The 17,647-nt window shown below is 43.6% G+C and overlaps 2 protein-coding genes across 3 annotated transcripts in view; both read left to right on the top strand.

Moving 5' to 3' along the window:
* The window catches only part of LOC135544163 (protein phosphatase 3 catalytic subunit alpha-like), a 63,642-nt gene extending 51,485 nt beyond the window's left edge, over positions 1–12,157 (top strand). The window contains exons 9-15 of the mRNA XM_064971583.1: positions 5,019–5,099; positions 5,196–5,232; positions 5,503–5,586; positions 5,854–5,938; positions 6,109–6,206; positions 8,271–8,321; positions 10,250–12,157. Coding sequence (XP_064827655.1) covers positions 5,019–5,099; positions 5,196–5,232; positions 5,503–5,586; positions 5,854–5,938; positions 6,109–6,206; positions 8,271–8,321; positions 10,250–10,440 — 627 coding nt within the window. The 3' untranslated portion in view covers positions 10,441–12,157. The remainder of the gene's footprint in view (positions 1–5,018; positions 5,100–5,195; positions 5,233–5,502; positions 5,587–5,853; positions 5,939–6,108; positions 6,207–8,270; positions 8,322–10,249) is intronic.
* A 440-nt stretch (positions 12,158–12,597) lies between these two features.
* On the top strand, positions 12,598–16,639 carry ecscr (endothelial cell surface expressed chemotaxis and apoptosis regulator). 2 transcript variants are annotated; one of them, XM_064971585.1, is made up of 11 exons: positions 12,598–12,965; positions 13,272–13,322; positions 13,525–13,641; positions 13,744–13,806; positions 13,996–14,118; positions 14,495–14,626; positions 14,758–14,853; positions 15,722–15,755; positions 15,846–15,916; positions 16,110–16,198; positions 16,327–16,639. In XM_064971585.1, exons 1-11 carry the CDS (start codon positions 12,908–12,910, stop codon positions 16,333–16,335), a joined length of 843 nt encoding a protein of 280 aa, XP_064827657.1. In that variant the 5' UTR covers positions 12,598–12,907; the 3' UTR covers positions 16,336–16,639. The 2 variants fall into 2 exon arrangements, with proteins under 2 accessions (XP_064827657.1, XP_064827656.1); XM_064971584.1 differs by having other exon boundaries at positions 13,574–13,641.
* The last annotated feature ends 1,008 nt before the right edge of the window (positions 16,640–17,647 follow it).

Raw genomic sequence — 17,647 nt, forward strand, 5'->3', positions numbered from 1 at the left:
AGATCCTTGATGAAAACCTGCTCAAGAGCGCTCAGGACTTTAGACTGGGGGTGAAGGTTCACCTTCCAACAGGACAACGACCCTAAGCACACAGCCAAGACAACGTAGGAGTGGCTTCGGGATAAGTCTCTTTATGTACTTGAGTGGCTCAGCCTGAGCCCAGACTTGAACATCTCTGGAGAGACCTGAAAATAGCTGTGTGGCGACACTCCCTATCCAACCTGATAGAGCTTGAGAGGATCTGCAGAGAAGAATAGGAGTAACTCCCCAAATACAGGTGTGCCAAGTTTGTAGCATAATACATAAGAAGACTCAAGGCTGTAATCGCTGCCGAAGGAGCTTCAACAAAGTGCTGTGTAAAGGGTCTGAATACTTATATAAGGTATTTCTGTTTTTTTATTTTAATAGATTAGCTAACTTTTCTAAAAAACTGTTTTTGCCTTGTCATTATGGGGTATTGTGTGTCGATTGATGAGGGGGAAAAAATCTATGTAATCAATTTTAGAAGAAGGCCGTAATGTAATTGTAATGATGTGCGCTGAGAGTCTGGAAGCAAATTCAGGGAGTGAATGTTAATAAAATAAACAGAACATAATGCAAAACCAGAACCTTGAACAACGCAGACATGAAACAATGGCACCTGGGGAAGGAACCAAAGGGAGTGACATACAGTGCCTTGCGAAAGTATTCGGCCCCCTTGAACTTTGCAACCTTTTGCCACATTTCAGGCTTCAAACATAAAGATATAAAACTGTATTTTTTTGTGAAGAATCAACAACAAGTGGGACACAATCATGAAGTGGAATGACATTTATTGGATATTTCAAACTTTTTTAACAAATCAAAAACTGAAAAATTGGGCGTACAAAATTATTCAGCCCCCTTAAGTTAATACTTTGTAGCGCCACCTTTTGCTGCGATTACAGCTGTAAGTCGCTTGGGGTATGTCTCTATCAGTTTTGCACATTGAGAGACTGACATTTTTTCCCATTCCTCCTTGCAAAACAGCTCGAGCTCAGTGAGGTTGGATGGAGGGCATTTGTGAACAGCAGTTTTCAGTTCTTTCCACAGATTCTCGATTGGATTCAGGTCTGGACTTTGACTTGGCCATTCTAACACCTGGATATGTTTATTTTTGAACCATTCCATTGTAGATTTTGCTTTATGTTTTGGGTCATTGTCTTGTTGGAAGACAAATCTCCGTCCCAGTCTCAGGTCTTTTGCAGACTCCATCAGGTTTTCTTCCAGAATGGTCCTGTATTTGGCTCCATCCATCTTCCCATCAATTTCAACCATCTTCCCTGTCCCTGCTGAGGAAAAGCAGGCCCAAACCATGATGCTGCCACCACCATGTTTGACAGTGGGTATGGTGTGTTCAGGGTGATGAGCTGTGTTGCTTTTACGCCATACATAACTTTTTGCATTGCTGCCAATAAGTTAAATTTTGGTTACATCTGACCAGAGCACCTTCTTCCACATGTTTGGTGTGTCTCCCAGGTGGCTTGTGGCAAACTTTAAACGACACTTTTTTATGGATATCTTTAAGAAATGGCTTTCTTCTTGCCACTCTTCCATAAAAGCCAGATTTGTGCAATATACGACTAATTGTTGTCCTATGGACAGAGTCTCCCACCTCAGCTGTAGATCTCTGCAGTTCATCCAGTGTGATCATGGGCCTCTTGGCTGCATCTCTGATCAGTCTTCTCCTTGTATGAGCTGAAAGTTTAGAGGGACGGCCAGGTCTTGGTAGATTTGCAGTGGTCTGATACTCCTTCCATTTCAATATTATCGCTTGCACAGTGCTCCTTGGGATGTTTAAAGCTCATTTATGTCAACATTGGATCATTCAGAGATCCTCACTGAACTTCTGGAGAGAGTTTGCTGCACTGAAAGTAAAGGGGCTGAATAATTTTGCACGCAAAATTTTTCAGTTTTTGATTTGTTAAAAAAGTTTGAAATATCCAATAAATGTCGTTCCACTTCATGATTGTGTCCCACTTGTTGTTGATTCTTCACAAAAAAATACAGGTTTATATCTTTATGTTTGAAGCCTGAAATGTGGCAAAAGGTCGCAAAGTTCAAGGGGGCCGAATACTTTCGCAAGGCACTGTATATAGGGCAGGTAATCAAGGAAGTGACGGAGTCCAGGTGAGTCTGACGTCGCGTAGGTGCGGGTAACGATGGTGACAGGTGTGCGCCATTGTGAGCAGCCTGATGACCTAGAGGCGGAGAGGGAGCACACGTGACAGAAATAAAATGTGGAACAAGTCAAGGGGTCTGAATATTTCTCCATATTTTTTGTGTATTGTATTTAATATATGAGTGTATGTATTTGTAGTGTTAACGTATGAGTCTATGTGAACCAGTATATACGTAGTGAATGTATGTTGGATCATATGTGTGTTGGTGGGTGCTGTTCATTGTGTGGCTTGATGGAGATGGATAGTGAGCCATGGTAAGAGTGTGGGAGGGTCTGTCGGTATGGCTGGCCATCTCTTTGTTACTTTATATCTCCTGATGAAACAGTGTCCGCACTTCACTTCTGGGGCTGAAGAGGGGCAACTAATGTTTGATCATCTCATCTCCTTTCTCTGTCACTGTCCTGTGCCACTGTTTCTCTCTGTCTCTTTCTGTGTATGTCTCTATTTCTGTCTCTGTCCCTTTCTCTTCCTCTCTCTTCCTCTGTCTCTGTCCCTTTCTCTTCCTCTCTCTTCCTCTGTCTCTGTCCCTATCTCTTCCTCTGTCTCTGTCCCTTTCTCTTCCTCTGTCTCTGTCCCTTTCTCTTCCTCTTTCTGTCTCTGTCCCTTTCTCTTCCTTCCTCTTCCTCTGTCTCTGTCCCTTTCTCTTCCTCTTTCTGTCTCTGTCCCTTTCTCTTCCTCTTTCTGTCTCTGTCTCTGTCCCTTTCTCTTCCTCTCTCTTCCTCTTCCTCTGTCTCTGTCCCTTTCTCTTCCTCTGTCTCTGTCCCTTTCTCTTCCTCTTTCTGTCTCTGTCCCTTTCTCTTCCTTCCTCTTCCTCTGTCTCTGTCCCTTTCTCTTCCTCTTTCTGTCTCTGTCCCTTTCTCTTCCTCTTTCTGTCTCTGTCTCTGTCCCTTTCTCTTCCTCTCTCTTCCTCTTCCTCTGTCTCTGTCCATTTCTCTTCCTCTTTCTGTCTCTGTCCCTTTCTCTTCCTCTCTCTTCCTCTTCCTCTGTCTCTGTCCCTTTCTCTTCCTCTGTCTCTGTCCCTTTCTCTTCCTCTTTCTGTCTCTGTCTCTGTCCCTTTCTCTTCCTCTCTTCCTCTGTCTCTGTCCCTTTCTCTTCCTCTCTTCCTCTGTCTCTGTCCCTTTCTCTTCCTCTCTCTGTCTCTGTCTCTGTCCCTTTCTCTTCCTCTCTCTGTCTCTGTCTCTGTCCCTTTCTCTTCCTCTCTTCCTCTGTCTCTGTCCCTTTCTCTTCCTCTGTCTCTGTCCCTTTCTCTTCCTCTCTCTTCCTCTGTCTCTGTCCCTTTCTCTTCCTCTGTCTCTGTCCCTTTCTCTTCCTCTCTCTTCCTCTTCCTCTGTCTCTGTCCCTTTCTCTTCCTCTGTCTCTGTCCCTTTCTCTTCCTCTGTCTCTGTCTCTGTCTCTGTCCCTTTCTCTTCCTCTCTTCCTCTGTCTCTGTCCCTTTCTCTTCCTCTCTCTTCCTCTGTCTCTGTCCATTTCTCTTCCTCTTTCTGTCTCTGTCTCTTCCTCTCTCTGTCCCTTTCTCTTCCTCTTTCTGTCTCTGTCTCTATCCCCTTCTCTTCTTCTTTCTGTCTCTGTCTCTGACCCTTTCTCTTCCTCTGTCTCTGTCCCTTTCTCTTCCTCTGTTTCTGTCTCTGCCTGTTGCAATGTATTTTTCTCTGTCTGTCTCTGCCAGTCTCTCTTTCTCTTTATCTGTCCTGTGCCTCTGTTTCTCTCTTGTTCTCTTGTTCTCTCTTTCTTTCTGTCACTATGCCTCTGTCTCTGTCTCTTCCTCTGTCTCGGTCTGTTTCTTTCACTGTGTCAATGTCTCTCTCACACACAAACACATACACATATCAAGGTGTGCAGCCCCATAAGACTATGAATGTTGCTCCAGCCTCCTATCTTCAGGATACTCTGAACAGTCAGTGTGTAATTAGACCTCTGCTCTTGGTGTGATTTGATAGATTATTATATGTCCTTCATTGTTTTATACAGATGTCTTTTATTTTTTTTAGACAAATAATTTGTTTGATTTCATAAAAAGGTTCCTTCCTGTAGTATCTGTTTGTCAAGAAACAAAACTCATATCATGCTTATTCTGTATATAGTGGAAGTAAAATAGGAAAGCACTGTCATAACAATCCAAGAGCTAGCTCCCATCAACCACTGCTGTTTCAAAGACGGGCTTTTTTTCTTCTCAAATTGTTGTCTTCAAAATGACCTTCTTTGGTCCTTCCAGTCACTGTGAATATGCCTGCAGAAGAAGCACATCATTATACTCTGTTTTCTGTCCGCAACTGGAGGAATGAAACGTTGGTGTGAGGGAAGAAACAATGCCGTCTTGGGAATTGACAGGATTTCAAACGTATTGTCATGCATAGGCTTGCAGCAAAATAACGCATGCTGCTCCATAGGAGTGGGCTCAACATTGAGGAATCCACGGCATTAATGATGTACAGCGTGATGAATGTATCCCTCAGTGATGTACAGCGTGATGAATGTATCCCTCAGTGATGTACAGCGTGATGAATGTATCCCTCAGTGATGTACAGCGTGATGAATGTATCCCTCAGTGATGTACAGCGTGATGAATGTATCCCTCAGTGATGTACAGCGTGATGTGCTCCACACACGGATGGATGTTTCTTACTGTGTTCTTGATCAGCGTGATGAATGTATCCCTGATGTATGATTTTGTGATGTATGATGAATGTATCCTCAGTGATACAGCGTGATGAATGTATCCCTCAGTGATGTACAGCGTTTATGTTTGATGTATGTTTCCCTTACATGATCCCGTGATGAATGTATCCTCCACAGCTGATGTACAGTACCCTGAGTGAGTACAGCGTGATGAACAACGTGATGAACATCCGGCAGTTCAACTGCTCCCCACATCCCTACTGGCTGCCCAACTTCATGGACATTTTTATGTTTGTATGTTTACATTCCCCTCCACAGCTGCAGTACTGGTCCCATCCGGCAGTTCAACTGCCCCCTCATCCCTACTGTTTCATGGACGTGTTCACCTGGTCCCTGCCGTTTGTGGGGGAGAAAGGTACCACTACCACCCTTTCCCAATCCTTAGTAGACCATGTCTATGTGTAATAATGACTCTACTGCACTGTTTTAATCATTTGAATCATTCGTTTGAGCTGAGTGCTGAGAGTCATCTTCATTTGCTAGTCTAGACAAACATTCCGCAGGACACATCCATGTTCTCTGACGGATGGGCTCAGAGATGACCGATTTACCCTCTTGCTACATTTTATCGTAAAGAAATATGTAGAGCAGCGCCCTCCTCTAATAGCTTTTGACCTCTGTCCAGTCACAGAGATGCTGGTGAATGTGTTGAGCATCTGCTCTGACGACGAGCTCATGAACGACGGAGACGACCAAGAGATCTTAGATGGTGAGTCACTGGTATACTGTATACTGGTATACTGTTAAGAGCCCATTAGAACTGCAGTGTCTCACACTCCTCTCCCTGGCATACAGTAGGTCCCTATAAACAAGTAAAAGCACGTACTACTATGGTATTCGTAGACGATATGTCCTCTGGGTGTTTATTTGTTATGAGGGGCTCATTGAATTACCAGTAAAGAATATAAATGGATCATTTCAATGTGGCCCATAGACTCACTCCTGATATCTGAAAATGAGTGTTCTCTCTTTCTAGCCAACGCAGCTGCAGCTCGGAAGGAGGTGATCAGGAACAAAATCCGCGCCATTGGGAAAATGGCCACGATGTTCAAAGTGCTTCGGTGAAAACGTTCTCCACCTCGCCTCACATCAGCCTTCTACTGTAGCTGTTGCACATGAGCACATCTCTAATACTGAGCATAGAGTTATGGATATACAGTAGAAGCATACAGGAGTGACCATTGTGGATGTCCTCTGACCTGTGTGTGGTGCTGTTCCATGTGTCCTGCAGGGAGGAGAGTGAGAACGTGTTGACGCTGAAGGGTCTGACGCCTACTGGCATGCTGCCCAGCGGTGTGCTCTCCGGGGGCAAACAGACCCTACAGAGTGGTGAGGACGAGGCCCAGGCCAGGGCTGTTCTATCCCTCCCTCCATTCCCTCACTGTCTGTCCGTTCCTCTTTCTATCACTGTGACTCTTCTCTTTGTCACAGTCTCCGTCGCTCTCCCTCTCTCCGTGGGTCTTTGTCTTCGTATTCGTCCTCTGGTCCCTTCGTTTCTGACCCAGGTTTGGGCAGCGACCCTTGACTCTGGAGGCCTGCAGATTCTGCCCCCTTTATCTACAGCTGACACTAGAGAGAGAGACAGTCATCTCACCTCACCAGTCACCTCACCAGTCACCTCACCTCACCAGTCACCTCACCTCACCAGTCATCTCACCTCACCAGTCATCTCACATCACCAGTCATCTCACCTCACCAGTCACCTCACATCACCAGTCATCTCAACTCACCAGTCATCTCACATCACCAGTCATCTCACCTCACCAGTCACCTCACCTCACCAGTCACCTCACCTCACATAACCAGTCATCTCACCTCACCAGTCATCTCACATCACCAGTCATCTCACCTCACCAGTCATCTCACCTCACCAGTCACCTCACCTCCCCAGTCACCTCACCTCACCAGTCACCTCACATCACCAGTCACCTCACCTCACCAGTCATCTCACATCACCAGTCATCTCACATCACCAGTCACCTCACCTCACCAGTCACCTCACCTCACCAGTCACCTCACCTCACCAGTCACCTCACATCACCAGTCACCAGTCACCTCACATCACCAGTCATCTCACCTCACATCACCAGTCACCTCACCTCACCAGTCACCTCACATCACCAGTCACCTCACCTCACCAGTCATCTCACCTCACATCACCAGTCATCTCATCTCACCTCACCAGTCACCTCACCTCACCAGTCACCTCATCTCACCAGTCACCTCACCTCACCAGTCATCTCATCATCTCACCAGTCACCTCATCATCTCACCAGTCACCTCATCTCACCAGTCACCTCACCTCACCAGTCATCTCATCATCTCACCAGTCATCTCACTTCACCAGTCACCTCATCATCTCACCTCACCAGTCATCTCGTCATCTCACCTCACTAGTCATCCAGTCGTCTCACCTCACCAGTCATCCTGTCATCTCACCTCACCAGTCATCTCACCTCCCAGTCATCTCATCATCTCACCTCACCGGTCATCTCGTCATCTCACCAGTCATCTCTTCATCTCACCTCACCAGTCATCTCTTCATCTCACCTCAGCAGTCATCTCTTCATCTCACCTCAGCAGTCATCTCTTCATCTCACCTCAGCAGTCATCTCTTCATCTCACCTCAGCAGTCATCTCGTCATCTCACCTCAGCAGTCATCTCTTCATCTCACCTCAGCAGTCATCTCTTCATCTCACCTCAGCAGTCATCTCTTCATCTCACCTCAGCAGTCATCTCTTCATCTCACCTCAGCAGTCATCTCGTCATCTCACCTCAGCAGTCATCTCGTCATCTCACCTCAGCAGTCATCTCTTCATCTCACCTCAGCAGTCATCTCTTCATCTCACCTCAGCAGTCATCTCGTCATCTCACCAGTCATCTCTTCATCTCACCTCAGCAGTCATCTCTTCATCTCACCTCAGCAGTCATCTATTCATCTCACCTCAGCAGTCATCTCTTCATCTCACCTCAGCAGTCATCTCGTCATCTCACCTCAGCAGTCATCTCGTCATCTCACCTCAGCAGTCATCTCGTCATCTCACCAGTCATCTCACCATCTCACCAGTCGTCTCACCATCTCACCTCACCAGTTGTCTCACCTCACCTGTGTTTACTCCCATTGAGTTGACCTTTAAAATTCTGGATGCCTCCCACAATGTTACCCGAGTTCAGTCAGGTCCTGTGGCCCTCCAGAGTCTCTCAAGCCCAGCCCTGGGGTGTTCCCCAGGCATCTGGCCACTCAGTCTGGCTGTGTTGCTGCGGTACATGTGTCTCTCACTGCCTGGTCTCTTGCTGGTCTCTAGCTAGCTGCCTACCTACCGCCGGGGGCTGCATTCTGCATTCTGCATGGCTTTGTCAGAAGTAACTCGCTCCCCTCCTTTCCCCCCCAGCCACCACCGAGGCCATTGAAGCAATCGACACAGAAACTGAGGATGGAGAAGGTAAAGCTGTGTCCCCCACCCCACCCCTATCAGCAGGCTGGCCTGCAGGACATGCATTGGGTCAACTACCCATCAGTTACAATAGTAGTACATATTCAGCCTGCATTTAACAACTTATCAGGGGGACAGTTGGATTTAGAATGGGTAGCACAGAACTTTGCAGTATCTTGATTACAAGATATCTCAACTATATCAGTTATGATGTAAGGATCAAGAGATGTATTTTACATGAATTACATGGTGTGCTCAGGAAAAACAAAGCCTTTTCAAAGTTTGATCAAGTTTAATACCTTACATATAAATATAAACACATGGATTTGTTATTGTATGCAAGTAATTTAAGCCATGCAAAGTGAGGTGCTACCAAGAGCTGCATGATAGTTTCGGGTATTTTATGCTCAGGCATGATTCCTTCTTTTATTTTTTGGGATTTGGCTTATCTTCCGCCCCCATCTGGTTGAAAGATGCATCGCATGCAGGGAGAACAGGAGACAGGCGAGCGCTAAGGTGAAATACAGTATGCATCATGAAGTCAAATGATTGATATCATGAGCATGATGTGTCATCTATGTGAACAATAGAGTCTCCAAAGATAGTGAATAAATGAAGATGTCCCACTCAGGCCATTTACCATTAAAAAAAATGGTTAGAGATTCGGTCTGCTTAAGAGTTGGCTCTCCAATAGGCACCAATAGGCAACATGATTATGTCATGCAACTGGTACTGTAATGTCATGTTGGCTTCATGATACATAATTATAACAACCGTAAACAAGGGCGCTATTCTAGCAAACAAGGTTGCTTTTCCACGAGAAGTTTGTCTAAGTTATTAAAGGAGGGTGCCATTCTAGTAAACAAGGGTTCTATTGTTGTAAACAAGTGTACTATTCTAGTATAGGAGGGTTCTATTGTTGTAAACAAGTGTGCTTTCCAGTAAACAAGGGTTCTATTGTTGTAAACAAGTGTGCAATTCTAGTATAGGAGGGTTCTTTTGTTGTAAACAAGTGTGCTATTCTAGTAAAGGAGGGTTCTATTGTTGTAAACGTTGTAAGTTGTGGTTGTTTGTCTGTGAGTTGCTGGCTGAGTGTTGTTGACTCACTCTCTCAGATATTTCTCTCAGAGGAGCCTGTGGATATCTTAAGGTTTCTGATATCACTCTGTCCACAATTAAATCTATTCAAATCGTCTTTATTTACTCTAAACTGTGTTCAGATGTCTTTCTAGACTTGTGTCAAATTATCTTTGAATTCACAATGCTAGCTTTGACTGAGAGAGAACCCATGTGGGAGAGAACTGCTGTGTGACATGAGAACGTAGCAAAAATGGAAACCCTTTCAAAGGCTGCGTTTAGACAGGCAGCCCATTTCTATCCTCTGCCGAGTCCCCAACAACTGGATCTTCCGATTTCCATGGGAAATGGAAAGGAAGCCTGTGACATGACTTCCACTTTTGGACGTTAAACAAGGCGACACTCCATCTTAACCCCTGCTCCACCTTTACTGGATTGGTTGAACAGTGCAGAAGAGAACCTCCCCCGACAGTTTTTTCTTCTTCTCAAGACCAGTATGTTTCTTTTACGCCTGCAACATTAGGTGATATTTTGATCAATCACATCAGATCTTGTCACAGCAGATTTTTTTTTCAGAGCTGATCTGATTGGTCAAAAGACCAGAATTGTGTTGAATCAGAATTGGGTTGCCTGTCTAAATGAAGCATATTACATTCAGGCCAAGGTATGGTACTTCCCAATAATATTTTATGTAAAAAGCATATAATGTAGGTTATGTTTAACCATTTTCCTATGAGAGTACACAAAGAGGTATATCAAAGGATTTAAAATCAATGTTTCTAATTTATAAATGATGTCATGATACAGTGATACTGATCCCCTGTATGTCCTCTCTCTCCTCCCACCTGTCCTCCCTGCAGCCATCCGTGGGTTCTCACCCCAGCATAAGATTGCCAGCTTCGAGGAGGCCAAGGGCCTAGACCGTATCAATGAGCGCATGCCTCCCCGAAGAGTCGGGGTCAACCACGTGGGACAGTCCATGGGCAAGATGAACATGTCCGAGGCCAACGGCACGGAAGACAATGACAATGACAACAGCAACAGTCAGTGATGTTTCGCCCCACGGCCCGCCCCAGAGTCCATGTGACTGCCTTGCTGTGCGCCAAGACATCGCCAAATCGTGATATCAGGCCTCAGAATATAGACATAACATAACACACCCACAGACACAACACAACATCTGCATCTACCGCCTGCTGCTCTTTCATCCAATTAGAGAAACAAATCAAATGTTACATCTCGTTCAAATGGGTACGGTGGTTTATTGTTTCTACGCCAGGTCCCCACAAAGGGGAACTGAGCACAGAAGGGAGTGGGGCCAGAGCTTAGGACAGGGAGGAGGAGAGGAGGCCAGCGGGGCGGGATGTAGGGGAACCTGTTGGGATGAGGGCCAGGGGTGTGGTCCTGTGGGCATGTTTGTTGTTCCCTCTCTCAATCCAATCACAGACCAAGTGGGCAGGGTTTGGAGTCCCACACGTTCTCCCATGTCTGTTACAGTACGTCCTCATGGGGTCTGACACAAGACACTCTTGTACAGTACCTATGTCACACACACATGTTACTATTTCGAATCAGAGTTTCATTCAAGATCTCATCTCCTACAGAAATGATCTTGCTAGTCAACATGTTTTGCTACTAGGATTAATGAATACAAATAAAAAAAATACTAAATCTTGTTTGTAAGAAAGGACATTTGAAAATGAAAAATATGTAGATTTTACTACTTGCAATGCGATCTTACCTGAAAACTCTTCTTTCTTGATTTATTTTGTGGTAAGATGCCATGAGCCTGCGGGGGAAGGGGTAGAGGTGGAACATGGGCTTGACTGTGGCCTCTCCACCAACCAAAGCCACAGTCTGTCATGTTTAGGTGCTGCAGTCCCAGCACTGGGTCTACCTTCTATCACCCTCTACCTGATTGTTTCTCACCTGCCTGTAACTAAAGAGAGAATGCACATAGAATGGCAAATCTTCTGTTGCAGTAAAAACTGATCTAAAATATATATATATATAAGGAATTATAAAGATGGACAATAACGAAAACAACGTTTTTTAACAGCATCCACGGTATGGAACGCATCGATGCATGCAATTAAGTTCCTTATTGATATGTGAAATTATAATTGTGATGTTTCAATAGAGTAGACTTGAATTATTTATTTCATCAAATTTTATTTGTAAAGTTCCCCTTTGTTTTATATATAATCATTTTTATTCTTGCTTCCTTTGATTATTATTTTTTCATTTTTTTCATCAATATTTTGAGTTTTTTATATTACTCTTGATTTATTTAATTTTATTGTTTTGCTGTACAGGCAGATATGCTCTTTTTAAGGTGTGAAGCCTTTTTCTGTTCTGTTGGTGTACAGAAGTTGTTCAATTGTGTGAATGAACATATTACTCAGTGAAAAGCAACATTCAGGCTGCCAAAGCATGATCGCATGGTTTGTTCAAATGTAAACAAATTGGACACAATGAAAATCCTGTCTCACTTACTTTTAAAAGGAAAACAATATATTCTCATTATAATTCTTGATGATATTGGTATTATTCTCACGATTAAGCTTAAGGTTATTTTTTCCTTCCACTGTTTTCTGATCCTTGTTTGGTCTAGACGTGGTTTATTTTGAAGAAGGAATTTTATGAATTTTGTGACAATTTTTTCTTGTAATTTTTTTGGGCCATTTGACTTCATAAACACATTGTAAGCATGCCCTATGGGACAAATCACGTTTTTTACTCTTGAATAAAATATGCATGAACCAATAGTGTGGCTTCCAGTTTCTCATCGATAGATAGGAAATATATTCTCACATTGTGCAACATGATGGGAATAGGATGCCTTTTCACAATTTAGGCCGCGCCCAAACAATATGCTCTGTGGGATGAAGTGTGTGTGTGTGTGTGTGTGTGTGTGTGTGTGTGTGTGTGTGTGTGTGTGTGTGTGTGTGTGTGTGTGTGTGTGTGTGTGTGTGTGTGTGTGTGCGTGCGTGCGTGCGTGCGTGCGTGCGTGCGTGTAAAATGGGCAGCTTCACAGTTTTCAAGGGAACTGCTTTTTCATAGTCAACCTGAATCCCAAACAGTGGGCGAATGTGCTTTTCTCAACTGTTTCCATGAGGGCATTCCATCTGCTTCCTGCCATTCTTCCACAGGAAACTCTGGGAACAGCGTCAGACAGGCCCTGGCAACCACTCCCACCTCACACTGAACCCACGGTAGAGGGCAAGTAGCTACTAACCACCACTCTATGCAACACGACGGCAACATCTCGCTTCCAGGACCTTAACCATACTCTCTCATTAACACAGGCAAATACACACAGACACACACTCAGGCCACAAGTTGAGACAGCTGCCACACACGGACACACTCAGAGAGACTCCATACTCTCTCTAGTACGTTCATGACAGTGGGTTCTCTTGCCTTGAGTGACCCCACACATTTTACACATTCAATAATACATACACACAGTGGGAATTTGCAAAGCTCCAGACAGAGGAAACGCTGTGGATTTGGACATGGATCTGCTTCTGTATCCGGTCCCTCTGCTGAGTGTGTTTCTCCTCATTCCAGCAGGTAGGTTTAAATGAATAAATACAATGCGGCCAGATTACGGGCACTAGTCTTACATAGATATCGCTTCAATAGTCTTTCAACTCTCTGTTTGACATCCAATTTCTTTTACATATTACTTTGAGAAGTTTCCTCTCTTGATAGAAATTGTAGTTGTACATTAACTGTATCACGCTAGAAAAACAGGAGATGACTAAATATAGTGCTTTTTAATGATATCAGATGTGTTTAATTAGCCAGAGGACAAAAGCTGTTTTGATACTGTAGTTTTCAGAGGAAGCCAGACCTTACTAGAGCTGTTTGTTACAGTTTCAGCCCAATCTGCCATCAATCTGACCAACCAGACAGAGGTTCCCATGGGTGAGTTTAGGCCTAGTTTGCTGTAACTCTCTGACTCTGGCCAATAATTAATTAATTTGGTTGGATAAATTATTTTGACTAGGGAACTGCTTGATCACTAGAGCTGTTTAACCATCATCAGAAACTGATATTGTAGTCAAAATTCAAGAATCACCTGACCATGTAGGTCACTGTTATTTGATGAAGATGTTTCAACTCACAGTGATCTCACCCACAACACTGTCATCCAACACTATGCATGTGGCTGGCAGCGCAACAACCCCACCTACAGCCCATCCAATGACTGATGTGACATCATCCCCAGCACTCTCACCGCCAGGTAACTCTGGTCTTCTACAGGGATTCTCTGCTGTATTTTCTCATTGCTAATGTTTGAGTAGAACTGAGAGAAAGTATTGCATTCATTTTGTTGTTTTTCTAGGGAACAACACTCTTGTGACAACCCTCAGTGCCCTGCAGTCAAATCAATCAACAGCCTCACCTGGTAATACAGAGAAAATGTAGCATTCTGTACTAAATCAAAATCAAATCCAATGTTATTGGTCACATACACATATTTAGCAGATGTTATTGCGGGTGTAGCAAAATCCTTGTGTTACTAGCGTCCAACAGAGGGCTACAATAAACCTAGGGCAGTAAGAGTTTTGTTGATGTTATTGTGGACGTGTTTCAGGAAATGCCAGCAGTGACAATGAAGCACCCACATCCTCACCTCGACTATCGTGTCCTAACGTCAGCAGCTCTGCTCAGACTAAAATACAGAGTACCCCTTCACAAGACACTGCTGCTGGACCAGGTAAACACTATTCCTCTGTCTGTCTTAGTCCTCTGTCTGCTGATGATAAGTTGATGTGCCTTTTGTCTGAATGATGTGCACATCCTGTTATTGGATAGTATTCGGAAATCATGAGCCAGGAAATTCTGATTTGCTCGCTGTGCTCTACAGAGGTGAGGAATTCTGAGAAAGCCATGTGTCATTCACAGTGCACATTTAAAAAAAATCTATTTCACCTTTATTTAACCAGGTAAGCTAGTTGAGAACAAGTTCTCATTTACGGTCAACCTTACATGTGTGCCGTATAACAATCTCCTAGTCCTAATATCTTTGAAAATGAGCATTTCTCATGTAGTGTTTGCTGTAAGTTGACTTACATGCCTGTTTATGTGTTTAGTCTTAGGATCAACGGCTGCTGCAACAGCAACCACTTCGACCTCTGTGACTTCCCATGAGGGACCCAAAGGGACACACACAGACATCCCTCCCACTCAGTCACCGAGCAAGAGCCTCACCATGCTTGCCTTTGGTATGCTTAACGATACACGATGATGATGATGATGACGATGATTAAAACGTTGTTATGTAACAGTGCAATGTTAATATCGTATACTCAGGTGGAGTACAACTAACTCTATCTGGGATGTTGCTCCCCTACAGGTGTCATGAGTTTAATCCTCATTCTCATCATTATCATGGTGGTTTTAGTAACAGTGGTCAACCTAAAAGACAAGTGCAGCAACTCCAAGGAGGAAGGTAAATGTAAAGGATGATCATTCATGTGAGAGAATGGATACATGAGAGTAACAGTATCTATAGTTATGTTATGTGTATCCATGTTAACACCTGTAAAGAACTCTCTTCTTAGACGCTAACTACCATTAACGTTTATTCATGACGGTATCTTCTGGCCAGGGGAAGTTTTGTTAAGAGCCCTGACGCTCGTTCTGAACGCTAACACACTTTGGCTTGCGGTACAGTTTTGGAAACATAAGGAATGTATGTTTCATATCAGTGAGAAATTATATATAAAAAATAAAATAATGTAAATTCCCACACAGCTTTATAGGGTTAAGGTTAGTGTTCCCCCACAGCCATATTCCCATGTTACAGCATTTGTTTAAGGAAGACAGACAACGGAGACAACCACCTGTACTAATTAGCTATATAGCATGCGCCGAACATCTGTGTGTAAACATAACTCGGAAGGAGGTGTAGCAGAACTGTAGTTTGTCAGCTGGAGACACACAGCTGTATGCATCTGTGCAAACCTGCTACAGTAAGTGTATATTATTTATTTGAAAGATTATTTCTCACTGATATGAAAGATAAGTTGCATATGTTTAGTATTATTATTATGTTTAGAAAAAAGTGTATCGCAAGCAATGATTATTGACGTTTCTAAACATTAAAACAGAGCGCCTGGATTACAGTTCACATGGCCCCACCGGTAAGCAGCGCTTATAGCTGAGAACCCCTGGGATAAGGCAGAATGCCTTGTTAATGCCTGGGGTTCTCCAGAGTTATGGCCATGCCAGCTTGAGAAGAGAGTAGTTATAGTAAGTGAATATCATCATGTCAAACATGCCAGACAAAGAGAATCACCACAGTTTCTGTTCCACAGGTAAAAAGAGCAGTGATTCTGTGGTGTCTGAAAGGTAAAGTATACACATGCATAGTGTTGATAGGGTACGACAACACTGAATGTGTCTCTGTTTATGTTTGTAATTCATCTATTTTTTCCATAGCAATGTTACGTTTAGTGGAGAAAAAGAGAGCATCACTTTGATCTCCATGAAGACCATTAACACAGAAACTGGTAGGGAAAATGTCACAGTAGTGCTTCACTTTGAAATAGTCCCCAAACCAATATTGAGGGGCCTCTGTTTTTGTTCCTTATAATAGCTATAATTGCTGATGATTATTGGGGGGAAATGGGCTCGCTATTCGCAGTGATACAAGACATGTGGGAGCATGGTGTGAGCCTAAAACATCTCTCTCCTTTTCCCCAGACACAGACTCCCCCCAGGTCTCCTCCATTCACAGTACAACACTGGACTATGAGGAGCAGGAGCAAAACAGGGACCTATTGAACAACAAGGTGGGCTCAGGAAAATACTCTTCAGCAGCACTAACTGCAATGGATACAACCACTTCTTATAGAGAATAGATAAAAGCAAATATCCAATGGTTTGAAGTTAATACTACATATTGTGTTATTTTTTTCAGCTGGTGTGAAAGTAAAGACCCTAGATGTTCTGTTCCAAAACACAGAAATCACCAAACTACTCAAACAAAATAGTACAGTGGTTGTTCTATACATCTGAGATCAAGTTACCGGGAGTCCACACAGCACCTGAATTCATAGCTGTGGAGATATTATACATTAAGCTCCAACTAGGCCTACCGTTGTGTCTGATGTGTCTACATGTTGCCATTCTAATACAAATATCCCATGTATTTGTGTGATGATATCAAAACTGCCTTTGTGGAGACAATGTTGTGTGTTCTGTTTCATATATATATATTATTTACTTATTTATTTTATTTAACCTTTATTTAACCAGGTAGGCCTGTTGAGAGCAAGTTCTCATTTACAACTGCAACCTGGCCAAAAACAACATAGAGTTACACATGGGATAAACAAACATACAGCCAATAACACAATAGTAAAATCTGTATACAGTGTGTGCAAATGAAGTAAGGAGGTAAGGCAATAAATAGGCCAATAGTGGCGAAGTAATTCAAATGTAGCAATTTATGTGTGGGGATGAGGTAGATAGTTGGTTGGATGGGCTATTTACAGATGGGCTGTGTACAGCTGCAGCAATCAGTAAGCTGCTCTGACAGCTGACACTTAAAGTTAGTAAGGGAGATATAAGTCACCAACTTCAGTGATTTTTGCAATTCATTCCAGTCATTGGCAGCAGAGAACTGAAAGGAAAGGCTGCCAAACGAGGTGTTGGCTTTGGGGATGACCAGTGAAATATACCTGCTGGAGTGCGTGCTATGGGTGGGTGTTGCTATGGTGACCAGTGAGCTGAGATAAGGTGGAGCTTTACCTAGCAAAGACTTATAGATGACCTGGAGCCAGTGGGTTTGGCGACGAATATGTAGCGAGGACCAGACAACGAGAGCATACAGGTCGCAGTGGTGGGTAGTATATAGGGGCTTTCATGACAAAATGGATGGCACTGTGATAGACTGCATCCAATTTGCTGAGTAGAGGGTTGGAGGCTATTTGGTAAATGACATCGCCGAAGTCAAGGATCGGTAGGATAGTCAGTTTTACGGGGGTATGTTTGGCAGCATGAGTGAAGGAGGCTTTGTTGCAAAATAGGAAGCCGATTCTAGATTTAACTTTGGATTGGAGGTGCTTAATGTGAGTCTGGAAGGAGAGTTTATAGTCTAACCAGACACCTAGGTATTTATAGTTGTCCACATATTCTAAGTCATAACCGTTCAGAGTAGTGATGCTAGTCAGGTGGGCGGATGCGGGCAGCGATCAGTTGAAGAGCATGCATTTCGTTTTACTTGCATTTAAGAGCAG

Source organism: Oncorhynchus masou, chromosome 8 (genome assembly GCF_036934945.1).
Source record: "Oncorhynchus masou masou isolate Uvic2021 chromosome 8, UVic_Omas_1.1, whole genome shotgun sequence".
NCBI classification, from domain to species: Eukaryota; Metazoa; Chordata; class Actinopteri; order Salmoniformes; family Salmonidae; genus Oncorhynchus; species Oncorhynchus masou.